Raw genomic sequence first — 18,126 nt, 5'->3', positions numbered from 1 at the left:
ATATCCCATGAGCCGAGCTGGTATATTTTATATCGTGCAGTTTTAATCTTTGCGCCGACTTGGGACATTTTTAAAAGACCTACCTGTTTCTTGGGCCGAGATAGGTACTGCCCATATCTAGAGATTCGTTGGTAGATATTTAGTTTTTGATTGATTTATTTTTAATCCTATTTCTTTTGATTTGGTATTTAGGTCCAATAGCATTTCCTGCAATTTTTCTCTGTCTTTTGCTACTAGCGTAACATCATCGGCAAATCTCAGATGGTTTAGGTTTTCACCGTCTATCGGCACTCCTTTGTTTGCCTATTCTAAAGTTCGAAACATATCTTCTAGAGGTAAGGTAAATAGTTTGGACGAGATACACAAAACAAGGTACAGGATACAGAACGGCTGAAGAAGGAGAAGAAGAAGAAGAAGAAGAAGAAGAAGAAGAAAAAGAAAAAGAAAAAGAAAAAGAAGAAGAAGAAGAAGAAGAAGAAGAAGAAGAAGAAGAAGAAGAAGAAGAAGAAGAAGAAGAAGATAGGTATCAGAGTAGATGAAACTTTTTTACGCTGCCATAGATGGAAAAATATTTCGTTGCGCCTTGTTGGTCTTTTACATACATTTATATGGGATACACTTACATGAGATACATTTATGCATGATTGATGTTTACCAATCTAGAGGCCAAAAATTTGTGCTTTTACGACATACTGTAAACTAGTACAATGTAGTTAAGAAGAAAAATCCAATAAAACTAATCTACTTATACTTTAATTGTTTTAAGTGAGTAAACACAATGATGTAAAATCTTAATAGAAATTTATACTATCTAATAATATTATTGTTCTTCTAGAGCTATTTCCTTGTAGCATTTTTATAATCAACTATTTTCAATTAGAAATAAGCCACAATTTTACCGAAAAAATGATTTTATTAACGTTTCGAAGTCTGGAATTGACGGTAAACTGTTCAATTGGATAAAATCTTTTCTCGGTGAAAGATATCAGAGAGTCAAATTTCACAACCATTGTTCCAAATTCAGACTACAAAGACAAGGGCTGCCACAAGGAGCTGTCATCAGCTGTCAATTGTTCAACCTAATGATAAACGATGTGCTCGCAATGATTAGAAAGACACCTGGTGTTGATGCCCTCCTGTATGCCGATGACCTCCTAATATGGGCATCAAGTAGCAGTCTGAAAGCGCTCGAGGGAGTAATGAACCAGGCTCTCAAAAATCTAGAAAAATGGGCGGATAAAAACTGCCTAACTGTCAGTACAACCAAAACCGTATATCAAGTACTTACCCTTTCAACAAAGCAGACTGCTGTCAAGCTGACATACAAAGGAGTCGACCTGGAAAGAGAGGATGTAACAAAATACCTGGGGGTGTTTGTACATAGATAAGAAAATGACGTGGAAACCTCAAATCGACGACATTGAAGAGAAAGCCACAAAGAGATGTCGACTGCTCAAACGTCTCACAGCAACAAAATGGGGCGCCACGCAAGATGTCTTGGTAGCACCATACAAAACCTATGTCCGGCCGATACTAGAATATGGGAGTGAAGCTACAATAACTGCGAGTACAAACACCACCTCCAAGCTTGAAGTCGCCCAGAACACTGCCCTTCTCGTCATCACCGGTGCTCCAAAATCAACACCGATTACATCAATGGAAGCCCAGACCGGCATTGAACCAATACAATTCCGCAGAGAGCAACACGCGTTAACCTTCTGGGAAAGGCAAAGACGAATACTTCCACAAAAATAGGACGAATATAGACAAGCAGCCTCACGTCTTAAAACACAAACCACTCCGCTTACAGTAGCAAATCAAATCATGGAAAAATACCACAATGACCTGTCGAAAGCCGCCCCCTTCCCAGCGCAAACTACACTCGCCCGCTGTCTACCAAACACAGAATTGCGTCTTGAAAACCATAACGACCCGAAGCACTTATCGTCAGACATTGTCCTAAGGAAAGCCGCCCTAGAGACGATACACACCAATTACCCAGCGCATGAGTGGCTCCACATCTACTGCGATGGCTCCTCGATGCCGGACTCGGGAAGAACAGGAGCAGGATATGTCTCAACGTTCTCCAAAGGCTCCATAGCTGTGGGTGCCCCTCTCACCAACTATGATGGCGAAATTGCTGCTATACACGAAGCCGCTAAAAGTCTCGAGAATCTCCAACACCCCCAAAAAGTTGCCTTCTTCATCGACTGCCAAGCCGCAATCCTCGCCCTGTCGACAAATCGATATACCGACTGTGCCCAAACAATATCTTGCCGCGTCCAACTATCGAACTTGCTGGAAAAAGGGTGGCTGATTACTTTACAATGGATCCCTAGTCATGTCGGTGTTGAAGGGAATGAAGCGGCGGATGAACTTGCAAAAGAAGGCACTACTCTTCCACAGCCCCCTAGCTTCCAATCGTACACATCAGCAAAGTCCACCATTAAAAGAGGAATCAAAGCGAAGATAAAAGACCAGCAAATACAAGCCGGTGCTTAAAAATCTTGGGCCCACCTAATAGAGTCACCAATCCCTCACAACTTGCCGAGACCCATCAGTGTAGCCGCGTTCAGAACAACTACGGGGCATGACTACCTGGCCTCCCATCTACATCGCATCGGCGTCCGTGAAAATGACAACTGTCCACTATGTAATCAGCCCCAGATGGATGCTGCTCACCTCCCAGAGTGCCCAGCCCTGATAACAGACCCACCCGAGGAGGATGAAGATCGCCTACGAGAAACGGCTCGTCTATACTGGTCAGCGCGCCGCCAAATGGCTAACATGCCAAGGGTGGGCGTTGGCTAGTAAGTAAGTAAGTACGTTTCGAAGCCCAAATCGGGTTTCGTTGTCAAATTACAAAATATAGTAGTATTTTGTATTTTGACAACGAAACCCGATTTGGGCTTCGAAACGTTAATAAAATCATTTTTTTGGTAAAATTGTGGCTTATTTGCCATTGAAAATAGTTAATAATAATATTATAATCATTATATTATTATAATAATATCTAATTATAATAATTTATATTGAATTATCTTTTATCACTGACTTGGTTGATCCACTCAACAAAATAAGCTACATTGGTAAAAACATCTGGAGCTCCATGTTCGAAACAAGGCATGACCCAAAAGCTGGCAAGTCCAAGAAGAGTACCATTTTGGTATAAGGGTTCTCCTAAATCTCCATTGCAATTGTTACCGTAGGCATAGTCGAGAACACAGATATTGCTGTCTTTGTCAGCATAGAGCTGGTGATACATAGAATCTTCAAAAATTTTAATTAACTCGTTGCATCCTGTAAAAAATATTTTTATTAGTCAAATATACATTATAGTTTTCGTTTGAAAGCAGAAGCGCAAGATCATGTTAAGTTCCTCTATTTAGAAAGCCTATCGTGAAAAATGATATGAGGATATTGAATCCCAGAGCTTCAAAACTTTTAGTCGACAAGTGTGGACTCGAGACAATGACAAAGAAAAAAGCCGAATAATTATATAAATTAATTTCGAACACTCCGTGTATAAGTTTTTAAAAAAGATTTATTACAAATAATCTACAAAAATACGTCTTTAATGTCGGAGAACAGATTCTAAACTGAATTAAAAATGAAACATTTACAACTAACATGATAACAAATTATGAAATACAATAATGCTGAAATTGCTGAAACAGTATAATATGCTTCCTGGCCAACGTCCTCTAACCTTGTGTATACACTGCTGTTCCTACACTATAACTCCTCCCCCGTTAGAATGAGGCTCCGTCAGGTAGCTGAGTTTTATTTTCTCCTTGTACCAATGTTGACTTTGTTTTTCTTTGTTGTCTTCGTTTGTAAATAAAATAAAATAAAGATACGATAATACAAATATACAATAGAATAGTCCATACGCTTGGAGTGTGGAATTGTGGAGTTTCCGTTATGATAGGAAATGGTCCATTGGTATGAATTTCTTTAAGTTCTAGTGCAGGGGTTCCCAAACTGGGGGGCGCGCCCCCCCTGGGGGGCGTGAGGACATATCAGGGGGGGGGGCGCGAAAGAAGTTGAACATTAAATTAAATTTAGTTATTTTTCTAAAATTAAAAATTAACCGCTTCAAATACCTCTTTTCGACAACACTGTTGTCGCATTGATGATATGACCGAAGACATACAAATTAGATAGTTGATGCAGTAAAATAATCGCCATTTTTTGCTATTCAACTAGACGAGAGTATTGAGTACTGACATATCACAATGTTATCAGTTAATTGTTTATGTTCGGTATATTCAAAACAAAAGAATGAAAGACGAGCTACTCTTTTCTACAGAGTTGGAGACTGGAGACCACAACAAAAGCTATTAATGTTATGAAAGCAGTGTGAGAGTTTTTTGACAAACATGAACTCTCTTGGCAAAAACTGATCAGTTTATGTACAGATGGCGCACCTTCAATGCTTGGTTTTCGCTCAGGCTATTTACAATTAGTAATAGAGAAAAATGCTGATGTGATTGGGATACACTGTTTTATACATCGACAAGCCTTGGCAGCAAAAACCCTTCCAAATGAACTTATGGCTGTCTTAAAGTTGTGTATTAAAGTACTACATTAAAAAACAGTGCGTTGAATACTCGACTGTTTAAAACTCTTTGTGAAGATTTAGAAAGTGATCACAAAACACTGTTACTTCATACAGAAGTACGATGACGACTCTCAAAAGGAAACATGTTGGCAAGATTATTTGACCTTTGAGATGAAGTAATCACCTTGGAACATCAAAAGCAAAATGAGCTAAACATGGCCTTCAAAAAACATTGTACCCAAGTAATATTGGCTTATTTGTCAGACATCTTTGACTCGTTGAACAGCCTTAACCTAAAACAGCAGGGTGGAGACTCAAATATAGTAGTTACTCATTGTGATTGAGGCTTAGTTACTCAACTTTGGAGGCGTAAAATATCAGCAAACCCCTGAAATTATTCAAATTTCTCTAAAGTAGAGCCAATCTCAGAAGAAACACTCTTCAAGGACATTTATGAAGGATCAAGTTTGAAAATCCAAATATCAAACCATTTGGAGTGCCTAATTGAAGAGTTCCAGAAATACTTCCCAAACACGTGACAATTTTATTTACAGAATGTCAACTGATCCATTTCATGTCAACATAGACTCCCTCTCGCTTCAAGAAGATGCTTTGCAAATAAATCCAAATTATTTTTTGCATGATTCCTCTGCCAAATACTTTGTTATAATTGACAAACCTTCATTTTGGTTCAAATATTTCAAAGTGTATCTTAGTGTATCACGGGAAGCTCTTCATTTATATTTGCCTTTTTCAAGTAACTATATTTGTGCGATTTTCAACACCCGTGGCAATTAAAACAAAGTATCGGAATAAACATGATGTTGGTAGTGACTTGTACTGTGCACTTACTAAAATTCAGCCACCAATAAGCATACTAGTAAATAAAATGCAAGCATATCCATCGCACTAACCAACCTAATCTATTTTTCTTTTATTAATAATTTTTGTATTTAATGGAAACTGATATTGTTGTATCTTATGGCAGAATAAATAAATGTTTTGTTTTCAAGCTAATACTTATTTGTTTTTGTTTTGTTCCTATTTAGGCTCATACAATTTATTTTAAAGGGGGGGGGGGCGCGAGAAGCTTTCATTTCAACAAAAGGGGGCGTGGTACAAAAAAGTTTGGGAACCCCTGTTCTAGTGACTTCAGGTCAATTTTCATTGGTAAAATTTTGATGGGATTAAATCGAAATTTTGGTTGGTTTATTATCAGTGGTCCATAAGTTTTTTCTAAAAAGACCAATTCTTGGTTTCTAAATATTATTTTGCAATTAGAATTTTCAATAAGATATATTCCGGTTAACGTTTTAATCTCTGTTCCTTGTGGACAATTTATAGTTAATTTTTCTGGTGAAGGAAATATAGCTAAAAATTGATTTACTTCTGGGATGATTTCAATATGATTTTTTGAAATTTCGACTCGGATATATTGGCATTCAGAAGAATTTCCATTGGTTATTATTTGTTCTTCACATTTAAATTTATTATTGTTTTGAAGGTGACGAGGGCATTGGAATATTTTACCTTTAGTACATATGTCGTTGAGAGGTTTTATTATATTTTTGGATTTCAGCAAAAATTTTGTGTTTGGTATTATTGCTGAGAATTCTGATTCATGCTCTGTGGGAATAGGTAATAAATAATAGAGTTCAAATTCTAATTCAAAATCAATGGGTATAGAAAGAAAATAGGTTATTTTATTTTTGTCTATTTTACAGTTAACTTCTAATAAAGATTCAAAATTTAATATGTTTTCATATTAACTTCAAACGGAAGTTGAGATTGGTAATGGGAAGAGATTTTTCTTATTTCTGATAAGTCTCGGGATTTTATGATGCTTGGGTGTAAGGTTTTGAGCTTACAGAACGTGAGGGAGTTTTCGATATTTTCTAAAACATTGTATTGAATTAAAGATAATTAGCATTTCATTAAACAAATCTTTCAAATAGACAACATTTTCAAGATTTCCTTGAAAGTTAATGATATTTTTGATTTCTAGTATTTTAGACTTAATAAGATTTAGTTCGTTATTTTGAATGTCGACTACAGTCTGATTAAAATTTTTGATAATTTCGTGGCTTACAGAGTATTGCATTTGAAGTTGATTTTGTAAATTAATTTGGTTTTTCTTTAAATGTTCCAACATTAGATTTATCCTTTCTCCGTCATCTGAATCTAAGTTACCAGTAATGGTTTTAACTGTTGATCCAAGACCATTTATTAACCCTCTTCTTTTCCTTATATGTACTAGTAGAATGAATATTAAAATTATCTAACTTATCATCTGTACTATTCTTAACATACTGAATTAAATTAATAAAATTTTCAGTTTCTGACCTAAAGAAAGTATCATTTGAAATATTAGTTTTGAGATGGTCGTACTCAATACTTAGATTTTTGTGTTGTTCTGAAGCTATTTTCTTGTGGCATTTTTATAATTAAGTATATTCAAATGGGAAATAAGCCACAATTTTACCTAAAAATGATTTTATTAACGTTCCGACTTGGGCGTCGAAACGTTAATAAAATCATTTTTAGGTAAAATTGTGGCTTATTTCCCATTTGAATATACTTGATTATAGATTTTTGTATTCGTTTAATAATGGATTAAGATCATAAAAGTGGATAAAAGTATGACTTGCTTTTTGTAATTTGGTAGGTCCTAGGTTAATGGGTAGAATGCCGATATTGTTGCTAATATCCTTTATGTTGACGGCTGCATGCCCGACTGCGATGCACCTGTAATAAAATTATAAGGTTTTTGTTTAGGTCGTTTAATATTAGATAAGTGTATATCTTCAGTTGTATTTTTGTGTCGAGTAACGATTTTGGCTGTCTTTCTTCCGCGATTAATGCTTTTTATTTCCTCCTTTTGATATTTGTTTTTTGTTTTTCCTTTAATTTGTTTGTTACGCACAAATATTTTGGAAGGAATTATTTCAGGTACTTCTTCACGATTTAAATTTGCTTTTCCAATTAATTTTTCTTTATTTGCTTGTAAATTTTTATTTATTTCTGAATACAGTAACTTCATTTTTTCTTTATGGTTGATTATATGTATATACACCGTTCTTAGGCGTCAACGCCCTTCGGTAGGGATCTATGGGGGAGTTTCACCGAGCCGCAAGCCCTTATCCCTTGCCGTACTGCTCCCTCATAGGTCGATCAGATGCCCGCATATTCAGGTCTAAGCGCCAGATTCATATTTAGAATTTTATACTGACGCGTTAGCCTTTTTGTTTTCCGATGGCCTGGGCTGGGCTTGAACTCTCGTACCTCACGGCGAAGTGAAGTGCGGGTCAGCCGCTAGTCGCACTGAGCTATCTGATCGACTGGTTGATTATATAATTATTATTAAGTTGTTTTTCCAGATCTAAGTCGAAAATAGAAGTATTCTCTAAATGACCATTTATTATTTCATAGGGTTTAAATTTAGTCGCTGAGTGTATACTACTATTATAAACCAATAGGGCATAATTGACTTTTTGTTCTATTGGTTCGTTTTTAAAATCGTCGCATTAAATAATCTAATATGTTCGATAATTGTACTATGGAATCTTTCGGCAATTCCATTGGATTCTGGGTGTTGTGAGGTTATAAAATGGATTTTGATTTTATGAACAGCAAGAAGTTCTTGAACTAGAGAATTTTTAAGTTCGGTACCATTATCCGAAATTATTTGTTCGGGTGTATTATGAGGTCCCCAGGCATTGATTAAATACCATGTGAAATACTACAGTTACTAGGTGACAAAGGATTACATATCATCCATTCTATCTGTGTCGCTGTTTGGAATTCAGGAAAATGGCCATCTGATTGGTGTACCTCAATTTATATCCCACTACACAAAAAAGGAACTACTACCAGATGTGAAAACTACCGCACACTGTCACTAATAACACATGCTAGTAAAATATTGTTGCATATCATCAAAAACAGATTAAAAACCTATCTACATTACCAAATACCTCAGGAACAAGCGGGGTTTGTAAAGGGTAAAGGTACAAGGGAACAAATCCTGAACCTGAGACAACTCATTGAAAAGTCTAGAGAATTTCAAGTACCTATGATTATATGCTTCGTTGACTACCAAAAGGCATTTGATTGTGTAAGCTGGATAAATCTGTGGTCAATTTTAATAGAAATGGGCGCACCAATGCACCTGGTGACACTTATTAAAAATCTATACCAGTCTAATATAGCGACAGTACGACTAGATCAGAAGTTCTCAAACCAATTCAAGACCGAGAGAGGTATTAGACAAGGATGCGTGTTGTCACCTGACTTATTTAACATTTATGGTGAACATGTCATGAGGATGGTTTTAGAAGGATGGGCCGGTGGAGTAACAGTAGCTGGTAAGAAAATCTCCAATTTAAGATTTGCTGATGACACTACACTTATAGCAGCAAATGAGCAAGAAATGTTTGATCTTCTGCGAAGAGTTGAGTACGAAAGCAATAGAGTTGGTCTGAAAATCAATAAAGCTAAGACAAAAATAATGGTGGTCGACAGATTTGACACTATTCAACTGACTAACATATTACAGGAATACCAGATAGTAAACACCTTTGTCTATCTCGGGTCTAGTATAACTAACGATGGTAACTGTGAAGCAGAAGTTCGGAGACGTATTGGTATGGCAAAAAATGCGATGAGTCGCCTAACTAAAGTTTGGAAAGACAGATCTATCTCTCAAAATATCAAGATGAGACTGGTGAATGCCCTTGTATTCTCAATATTTCTATACGGAGCAGAGACTTGGACTCTTCGCGCATGCGAGCGCCAAAAAATTGATGCCTTTGAGATGTGGTGCTGGAGAAGAATGCTGCGCATACCTTGGACAGCTCATAGGACAAACGTTTCCATTCTAAACCAACTCAATATTAAAAAAAGGCTGTCCACGGTATGTCTGCAACGAATTCTGCAATTCTTTGGTCACGTAGTTCGCAGAGGTGACGACAGTTTGGAGAGATTAATTGTTTCTGGAAACGTTCCGGGGAGAAGATCAAGAGGACGATCACCAACTAGATGGTCTGACCAAATAAAGCATTCAGCTGGAAACTCATTCTGCGCAGCTCTTAGAGCAGCTGAAGATAGAGACCAATGGAGAAACATTGTTAGGAATATTGGAGGAAATCACGATCCTCAGTAATGGGGAAACGACAGGAGAGAGATTATGATGAGAGAAATACTTTATTAGGTCGTTTACAACTTCTATTCCTTGGGTGGATTTTAATTTGTAGAGTTGGGCATATTTGGAAAATGAATCGATTACGGTTAGAAATTTAGTGTTTTCTAGTGTGATTGTATCGAGATGTAATATTTGGAAGGGTTTGACTGCTGTGGGGGTAATATTGAAAAATGGTTTGATTGGGTTTCTATCGTATTTAGTTAATTGACAGATTTCGCATAGCACTCGTTTATGTAAGTTTGAATCGAAGCTCTTTGATTGGGCCAGTAATATATGTTTTTTATGCGCGACTCGGTCTCATCTAATCCTCTATGGTTTTGTTTTCCTTCGTGATAGTTTTGGATTAATTCTTTTATTTCATTGAGAGGAAGGTCAATAAGTTTCTTTGTACAGTTAATGAAGGATATTTGGGAATTTTTAAAGAATTTTTGGACGACTACGCTAAATTTTTCGTATATGGGATCCTCAAAATATAAATGATATTTTAATTTTGGGACAGTGTAATCTTTGACGAATTTTATGACATCCTTTTCGAAATTGTTTTTCGAAAATTGTACCAGAATTCTTCGCTTATTATTAAATAATATGATAATATTGGGTATTGCTGGTTCGAAGTTTACTTCGGAAATGATTATTTGATTTTTTCCTACATTTACGGCACATTCTGCGATAGGAATGCCGATAATTGGATTTTCTTGACTGGTGTGTATTGTGTTACCTTCGTCATCTGGGTCATCTGCTTCTTCGCATTCAACTATAAGTGATTCGTTTTCTACGTCATTATTTGGGGTATTAAGTAGTTCTTCGTCAAAATTCATTATATAATCCATTTCTTCTTCGGTATTTGGTTGTGTTTCATTTGTCTCATTTACATTTAATTCTATTCTGGATAGAAAATCACTATTAGTGTTTAACGCACCTTTTTTGTATACGACATTGTAGTCATATTCTTCCAATTTGAGGCGCCATCTAACTAACTTTGAGTTAGGGTCCTTTAAAGAAAATAGCCATTGTAATGGCTTGTGGTCAGTTACAATTGTAAACTTACGACCAAAAAGATAAGGGCGGAAATATTTCACTGCCCAAACAATCGCAAGTAGTTCCTTCTCAATTGTTCAGATCCGATTTTTCCTTGGCTCAATACAGCCCCTAGTGCAAAGTTGCTTGCATCTGTGGTTAAGTTGAAGAGTTTAGAAAAATCAGGGTACTGTAGTATTTGATCATTAACAAGAAGATTTTTACACATTTCAAAATACTGGGAATAATCTGAATCGTTTACGTTTATAATTGCATCTTTTTTGAGACGAGAAGTTAAAGGTTTAGTTAATTTTGAGAAATCTTTTATAAATTTTCTATAATATCCCAATAATCCTAAGAAACCTTTTAGTTGTTTGGTATTTTTTGGAGTAGGAAAGTTTACGATAGCTTTAATTTTGTCTGGATTGGGTTTTACGCCATCTGGTGTAATGATATGTCCCAGATAAGCAACCTCTTTTCTTAAAAATTCTGATTTATCAATTTGAATTTTAAAATTTGACTCTCTTAATCTCTTAAAAACTTCTTTTAAATTTGTAAGGTGTTCTTGGAGACTGGTACTAAACACTATAATGTCGTCCAGGTACACAAGACACTTTTCATTTTGTATTCCTCGAAGTATATTGTCCATAACTTTTTGGAAAGTCGCCGGTGCGTTACGCAATCCAAAGAGCATTCTGAGAAATTCGTAGTGACCGTTTTCTGTATTGAACGCAGTTTTGGGTATATCTTCTTCGGCCATTTCTATTTGATGAAATCCCGAAGCAAGATCTAAAGTTGTGAAATACTGACAACGGCCTAGTTTGTCAAGTAAATCGGAAATATTAGGTAGGGGATATCGATCTCCTAAAGTGATTTCGTTTAATTTTCGGTAGTCAACTACGATTCTATATTTAGGTACTTGGGAATTGTCCAATTTTTTGGGAACGACCCAGATCGGGCTTGATTACGCTGAGTCAGAATGACGAATAATATTTTGATCCAGCATACTTTGAATCTGGTTTTGTACCTCTTTTCTATAGATTTCAGGATATCTATAGGACTTCGAATAAATAGGTATATCGTTAACTGTTTTAACATTATGTTTTACTTTACTAGTAAAAGAAAGCATGTTGCCAGTTACATGAAATATATCTGAAAATTCTTTGATAAGTTTTAATATAGCTTCCCGTTCTTCGATATTCATGTGTTCAGTGCGAACTTTTTAAATTTTTCTGCGTATATATTATTTAGATTAGGGTAAGCTGTGCTATAATAGTTTTCTGAGAAGCTTTCAGCTTCGATGGGTGAAGTGAAAGTAACTTTACATGCATTCTCAGAAGAGTTCAAAATACTGCAAATGGCTTTATTATTTTTAACTTTTGTTAAACATTGTGGGATTTCTACGTTCCCAATTTTGGTATACGGGATTATTACATCGCCATTATTGACATTTTTTATGCCTACGGAAATTATTTGCTCCGTACGAGGAGGCACTACTATACAATTCATGCTGTCCTCGTTAATATTATGATAAAGAATACTTATTTTACTATTTTTTGTTATTAGAACATTATTTATTAAATCTATTTTAGCATTAAGTTTCTTAAGATTGTTTAATCCTAATAAACAATCAAAGCAGTCATGAAATTTAAATATGCAATAATTTAATTTCATAGGATTTTTGGTTTGGAATATTTTAGAAGTAGGAATCACAGTACAAAAATTTTGTTGGCTCCTGCCTAAAGCGGTTGAAACTTGAAAAGGTTTCCGAAAAATGGCATTTTTAAAATATTTTTCTGCTACATTTGGAACAACAAAAGACTTAGTACTACCGGTATCAATTAAAACTTTCAGATTATTTTCAGGAAAATTTATATACGGTAGTTCACTTTTTTTATTGGTTAAATTTAATAATTCTATTCTACTTGGTCCGAGGCAATTTCCTCTAAAAAATTATCATTATCTTCTTGGTATACATTTTTATCTTCGGAATTATTTATTTCGTCAATATTATGTAATTCGTCTTGAATTATATTTTGTGGTTGCATAGCAAAATAATTTTGATTTTGACTACGAGGTTTGTATCGATTTTGATAATTTTGGTTCGGTCTGAAGGTATTATTTGTAGAAACATCGGAGTTGGGTTTGGAAGATTTTGGTTTTGATTAGGTCTAAAAACGTTACTAGTTCTGCTAGTGTTAGGTTGATTTTGATTATTATTAAAATTTCGGGTTTGTGTGTTTTGATACTGAGTTTTTGGGAATTGGGAATAATTATTATTCCTTTGGTAATTATTATTTTGGAAGTTGAAATTATTTGGTGGAACATAATTAGATGAGTTTGATTTGTTTTTATTTGAAAAATTATTTGATGATGAGGGGTTTTGATTTTCGGGAGAATTATTTTGTCCCATATAGATCTGGAAATCATTCGTGAGAACATTTAAAGCTGTGTTCATATCATTAGGGTTTTTAGTACGCATAAAAGTTCCTAAGGGTTTTTTCAGACCTCGTAATAATACTCTTAAAGCCAGACTTCTAAAGTAGCTACCAAGTATCTCTTGTTCGTTACGGTTAGAACGAGTTTGCAACAAAGATATTTGTAGATTTAAGAGATGCTGTATTTTTTGGAAAAATTCGAAAGGCGATTCATTGCCTTGTTTAAGGTGTGTAATTTCTATACTAAGTGTATAAACGTGTCTTTTATCTGCATAAGTGTTTAATAGAGCATCTTTTAAATTTTCCCAAGTTTTTATACTACATGATGAAATATTTATGGCGGCTTCGCCTTTAATTTTTGCTAAAATGCTAGAAGTCAGATATTCATTTTGAAAATCGGTTAGATCGGCTACATTATAAAATTTAGTGACTATGTAGTTTTGACAAGGAAGTAATGCGACATCTCCATGAAAATCTGGGATCATTTCCAGATATTCTTTTTTGAGTTGAGGTACAGCCGGTAAAGCCATAGTTAATTTGGGTTTTGATAAAGTAATTTTTGGAAAAAGATTAGAAGTATTTTCTTGATTTTTAAATAATACATTAGTATTGTTTGAGTCAGAATCTAAATCAGAACTATCTGAATTAATCAAAATTTGTTTCTCTCTATACGACATAAATAAAGGTACTTACAGTAAGAATAGCTTCCAGCTCATCTATGCTCGAGTCCACGATGAAACGGCAGGAACAAGACCTTCACAGGAACTTCAATATTCACTTGAACTTTCCCGTCACTATTCTTCAGGTCAGGCTACTCAATTCACCCAACCAAGAGTCTATATTCGCGGTGCCGGTTATTTATTTGTTCGACTGATTATTAAATCGTTAACACGAACCGGGATTTATATCCGTTAAACCCGTTAAATCAATCCTAATGACTGCGCCAATTAACTTCGAACACTCCGTGTATAGGTTTTTAAAAAAGATTTATTACAAATAATCTACAAAAATACGTCTTTAATGTCGGAGAACAGATTCTAAACTGAATTAAAAATGAAACATTTACAACTAACATGATAACAAATTATGAAATACAATAATGCTGAAATTGCTGAAACAGTATATGCTTCCCGGCCAACGTCCTCTAACCTTGTGCATACACTGCTGTTCCTACACTATAACTTATATGTACTGCACTTATTTTTTTTAACAGACGGAACACATGGTCAGAAGCAAAAGTAATGACAATCAATATGAAAGAGTGGAGTAGATTTATAAGTCTGTAGTGAAATTGTAAATTGTACACCAAAAGGAATGAATGGATTTATAACAAAATAAATGAAAACATCCTAATCGTAGCTCTAAACGGTCATTTGAAGAGATTAAATATTCCAAAATGTGACTACATAAAAAAAATATTTCTGTAACATTATCAACTATTAACTATTAAGTGGCAACAGTAGCGCGAGAAACGTGGTCCAAGATTGCGGCTGTAATTTTGAATATTTTTTCGAGATATTTGGCACACATATTCGTAATATAATAAAGAATGGCGGCACAGCACCCAATTTGAGAAACATGTTAGTAGGTGGAAATTACTCTATAACTAAATAAAATATTGCAAAAAGGAGCCTGTACCGCCATTAAGAACAAAAAATACACTTTCTTCAAATAGACTTTTTTATCCCATGCCTAGATTTTGTGTCACATTGGATCTACTAAAAATCGATTTTCTATAAGAAGAAATCGAACGTGACTAACTCGGCAACATTTAGCACGCCTATGAGTATAAAAATTATTGTTTTTGATAGTATAATCACAGTGTATAATGTCACTGTCAGTGTCGAATTACCGACGCACTGTTGCCTCACTGATGAAAGTTCGCAGAACTTTCGAAAAACAAAAATATTGATGACGCGCTACTGTTTACTCCTAATTATATTAATTATATATTTATTATTTATGATATATTAATTAAAAATAGTATCTCTAATTTTATGATACTTACTATCAATTCCTATAATTGGCAATGCTGGTCTGTACACAAGATGATGGTAGTTATGGAAAAGATTATACGAATATCCAACGATATCGGCATTACCACTTCCCTGTGCTCCAGTTTCAGGAAGTTTAAGGTTGATCTGAACCCCCCCAAAAAAAAATTTGAAGTTCAAAAATTTTGAAAAAATTTGAGAAGGTGTATGTGATTACTAGAAGTATTTTGACAAATTTTGAGCGAACTTCATGTTTTCGTTTTCGAAAAAACTCAAAAATACTCTTTTTTTCCAAGTATAAAGCGGGAAAACCAAACATACAATTTTGTTAATTTTCTTACAGCATAAAGATATAATCCTAAGAAATACTTATGAATTTTTTGAAAATTTTTGATCTTACAGTTTTGCCATAATAGGAAAAAATAATATGTTTTGGCTTATAATAAATCTACCGGCAAGAAATCGGACAAAATTTTAATAACAACATATATAAAACTGTAAGAGTGGAAAATATTTGCAATAAAATGTTGAATATTTTTTTCTAAACATATGAAAAATCTCGTTAAACAAGAATTATATCTTGAATTGCCGCTGTGAATTTGTGCCGCCATGAAGTGACTCCATCTACAACATCGGTAATATTTATGTTCGATAGATAGCAGTACCTTCTGCTAGAATCGCGTCAAACAGAACTTTATCCTAGCAGCGTTGCCATATCAATTACTTTGTACAACAAAACGTGTTATTGTATTATAGTTAGTAGGTAATATAATACAGATATATATACTACTATAACGTCTATTTATAACGCATCAACGTGACCTTCTGAAATTCATTTAACTACTTTTCTTGAAATATTGTCAGTCCCCTTGGCCGTATTAGATTTTGATATATTTAGGGCCGGTACTTTTTGTCTCGATTAAACCCGAGTTGGCTTTTTAATGTTTTTAAGTAACATAAAGTTGTCTTTTTTATTTGTATTTTTTCATGTATCTCTGAAGCTTTGTATTTGACTATATTTTGAATTGGAGCATAAATAGTCTACTTTTGTCAAATAGTTTTTCTAATAACTACCATCCATGGTGTTTCTCTTTTGTCGCACTTATGTTTATTAAAGATTTTAATTGAAATCATTATTTTATCTTTAAAATTTTCATTGTTCATTACTTTTTGCATTTGTGGTGAGCTAAATTTAAAGGAAACCAATTGGACGATATTTAAATAGATATGGAGTAAGAGTACCTAAATAAATAACCACTTTTGAAATTAATTCAGGATAGGTTAAAAAATATTTTCACCTTCATATTAAAAATAAAAAAAGGATCAATACAAAAGAAATAATAACAATCAATTTTAAAAATCTTACATCTATATTGATTTCTTCTATGTACAAAAACAACAGAAATAAATAAATATTAGCGAAGACAAAAGAAAAAATGTGTTGACACTTAATAATATGTTAAATAAACGTATTGATTAGTCTGATGCAAGTAGAACTAGAACTGTTATATGGAGCTAATCTGGATCGGTATAAATTAGATGAGAAAGAAAAAAATCTAATAAACAGTTTCTTTGAGAGCAGAAAGAGAAAGAGTATAGAATATTAGAAAATGAAAACGGCGCGGCAGAATAATCATCGATAAAGAAGTAAAAAAGGAAACGCGATAACGATATCTGGAACAATTGTTTTATCTGATAAGACACGAAGAAAAGCCAGAAATTGCTATCAAAACTGTTTCTTTTAGCTGTAACCTTTCTGATGTTTTTGTGTCCAGCATGCCTACTACGATACGGTCTCGGATCAATTCCTCCTTCAGTTGCCCATAATTACAATGTTCTGCTAAGGTATGTAGGCTAGTAATAAATAAGGCAATGGTTTCACCTGGTTTTTGTACTGTAGAATTGAATTTGAAACGTTCATATATAATATTACGTCTAGGGATAAAATATTTGTCAAAAACATTTAGAACTTCCTCGTAAGTATCTGGAATTTTTTGAAATTGTATCAAAATATCTTCGGATTCTTCTCCCATAAGGTACACTAGGATATCTATTTTTTGTTTTTCTGTCTTTTGGAGCTGCCCTCATACCGACATGTAGCGTTCCAGCCTCTTCCTCCATGCAGGCCAAATTGCTGGGGCCAAAAAATTGAATTTATCCGGAGGGTTAACATTCAATGGTGCTGGACTTACTATACCTTGAGTATTTGCATCAGGAGTAGTATTAGTAGACATTTTCAGTGTTACTTTATGTCGGGTATGATTTCAACCACAATTGACCACAATGCAGAATATTTTCTTGCCCCTTAACCTTGCTTTGCTACTCTTGGCATGTGCTAGTGGTTAATGGGTAATATAGTTTTATACTTAAAATATACGTGCTGCACTCAACACCGCTGCCACCATGTTTAGTTGGGTTCTTTAATAATGACTATTAAGTACTCTTGATTAAGATATCTTTATTTAGTTTGATCATCTTACATCGCTTGTCCCGGTACCGGTTCCCCGGATCAGACCTAACCTAACTTAATCCTAATCCTTGTTCACCTATATGACATCTATATAGGCAACCAAAGATACACTAACAGAACAAAAACAAAAAATATAGTAAAGCAATGTGGATTGTTTGTGTGCTTGGAAAAAGGTTATCGGTATTCAGCCCGAGAATATACACCTCTAGAGACAGCCAAATCCATAAAAACATGTAGCTTGTTAAGTGAATGTCCCTAAAGAAAACAATAACTTCTTCTTTAGCCTGTTTGCATCCACTCCTGGACAAAGGCCTCCCATGAGTTTTCCACTCTTCTCTGTTTTGTGCTCTTTGGTACCAGTTTCTCCCCACTTTTGCTTTGAAGTCATCTAACCATCGTTTTTGTGGTCTTCCTCTGCTACTACTATGCTCGCGTGGTCTCCA

The 18,126-nt window shown here is 34.6% G+C and overlaps 1 protein-coding gene across 1 annotated transcript in view; it reads right to left on the bottom strand.

Moving 5' to 3' along the window:
- Positions 1–733: 733 nt before the first annotated feature.
- The window catches only part of LOC114331927 (trypsin-1), a 92,102-nt gene continuing 74,709 nt past the window's right edge, over positions 734–18,126 (bottom strand). Inside the window, exons 4-5 of the mRNA XM_028281619.2 lie at positions 15,228–15,353; positions 734–3,300 (exon numbers count right to left, since the gene is read on the bottom strand). Of these exons, the coding sequence (XP_028137420.1) occupies positions 3,038–3,300; positions 15,228–15,353 (389 nt within the window). The 3' untranslated portion in view covers positions 734–3,037. The remainder of the gene's footprint in view (positions 3,301–15,227; positions 15,354–18,126) is intronic.

Source organism: Diabrotica virgifera, chromosome 1, assembly GCF_917563875.1.
Source record: "Diabrotica virgifera virgifera chromosome 1, PGI_DIABVI_V3a".
NCBI lineage: Eukaryota > Metazoa > Arthropoda > Insecta > Coleoptera > Chrysomelidae > Diabrotica > Diabrotica virgifera.
The sequence above is the reverse complement of the archived record's forward strand: the minus strand, read 5'-3'. Positions and strand labels throughout refer to the sequence as shown.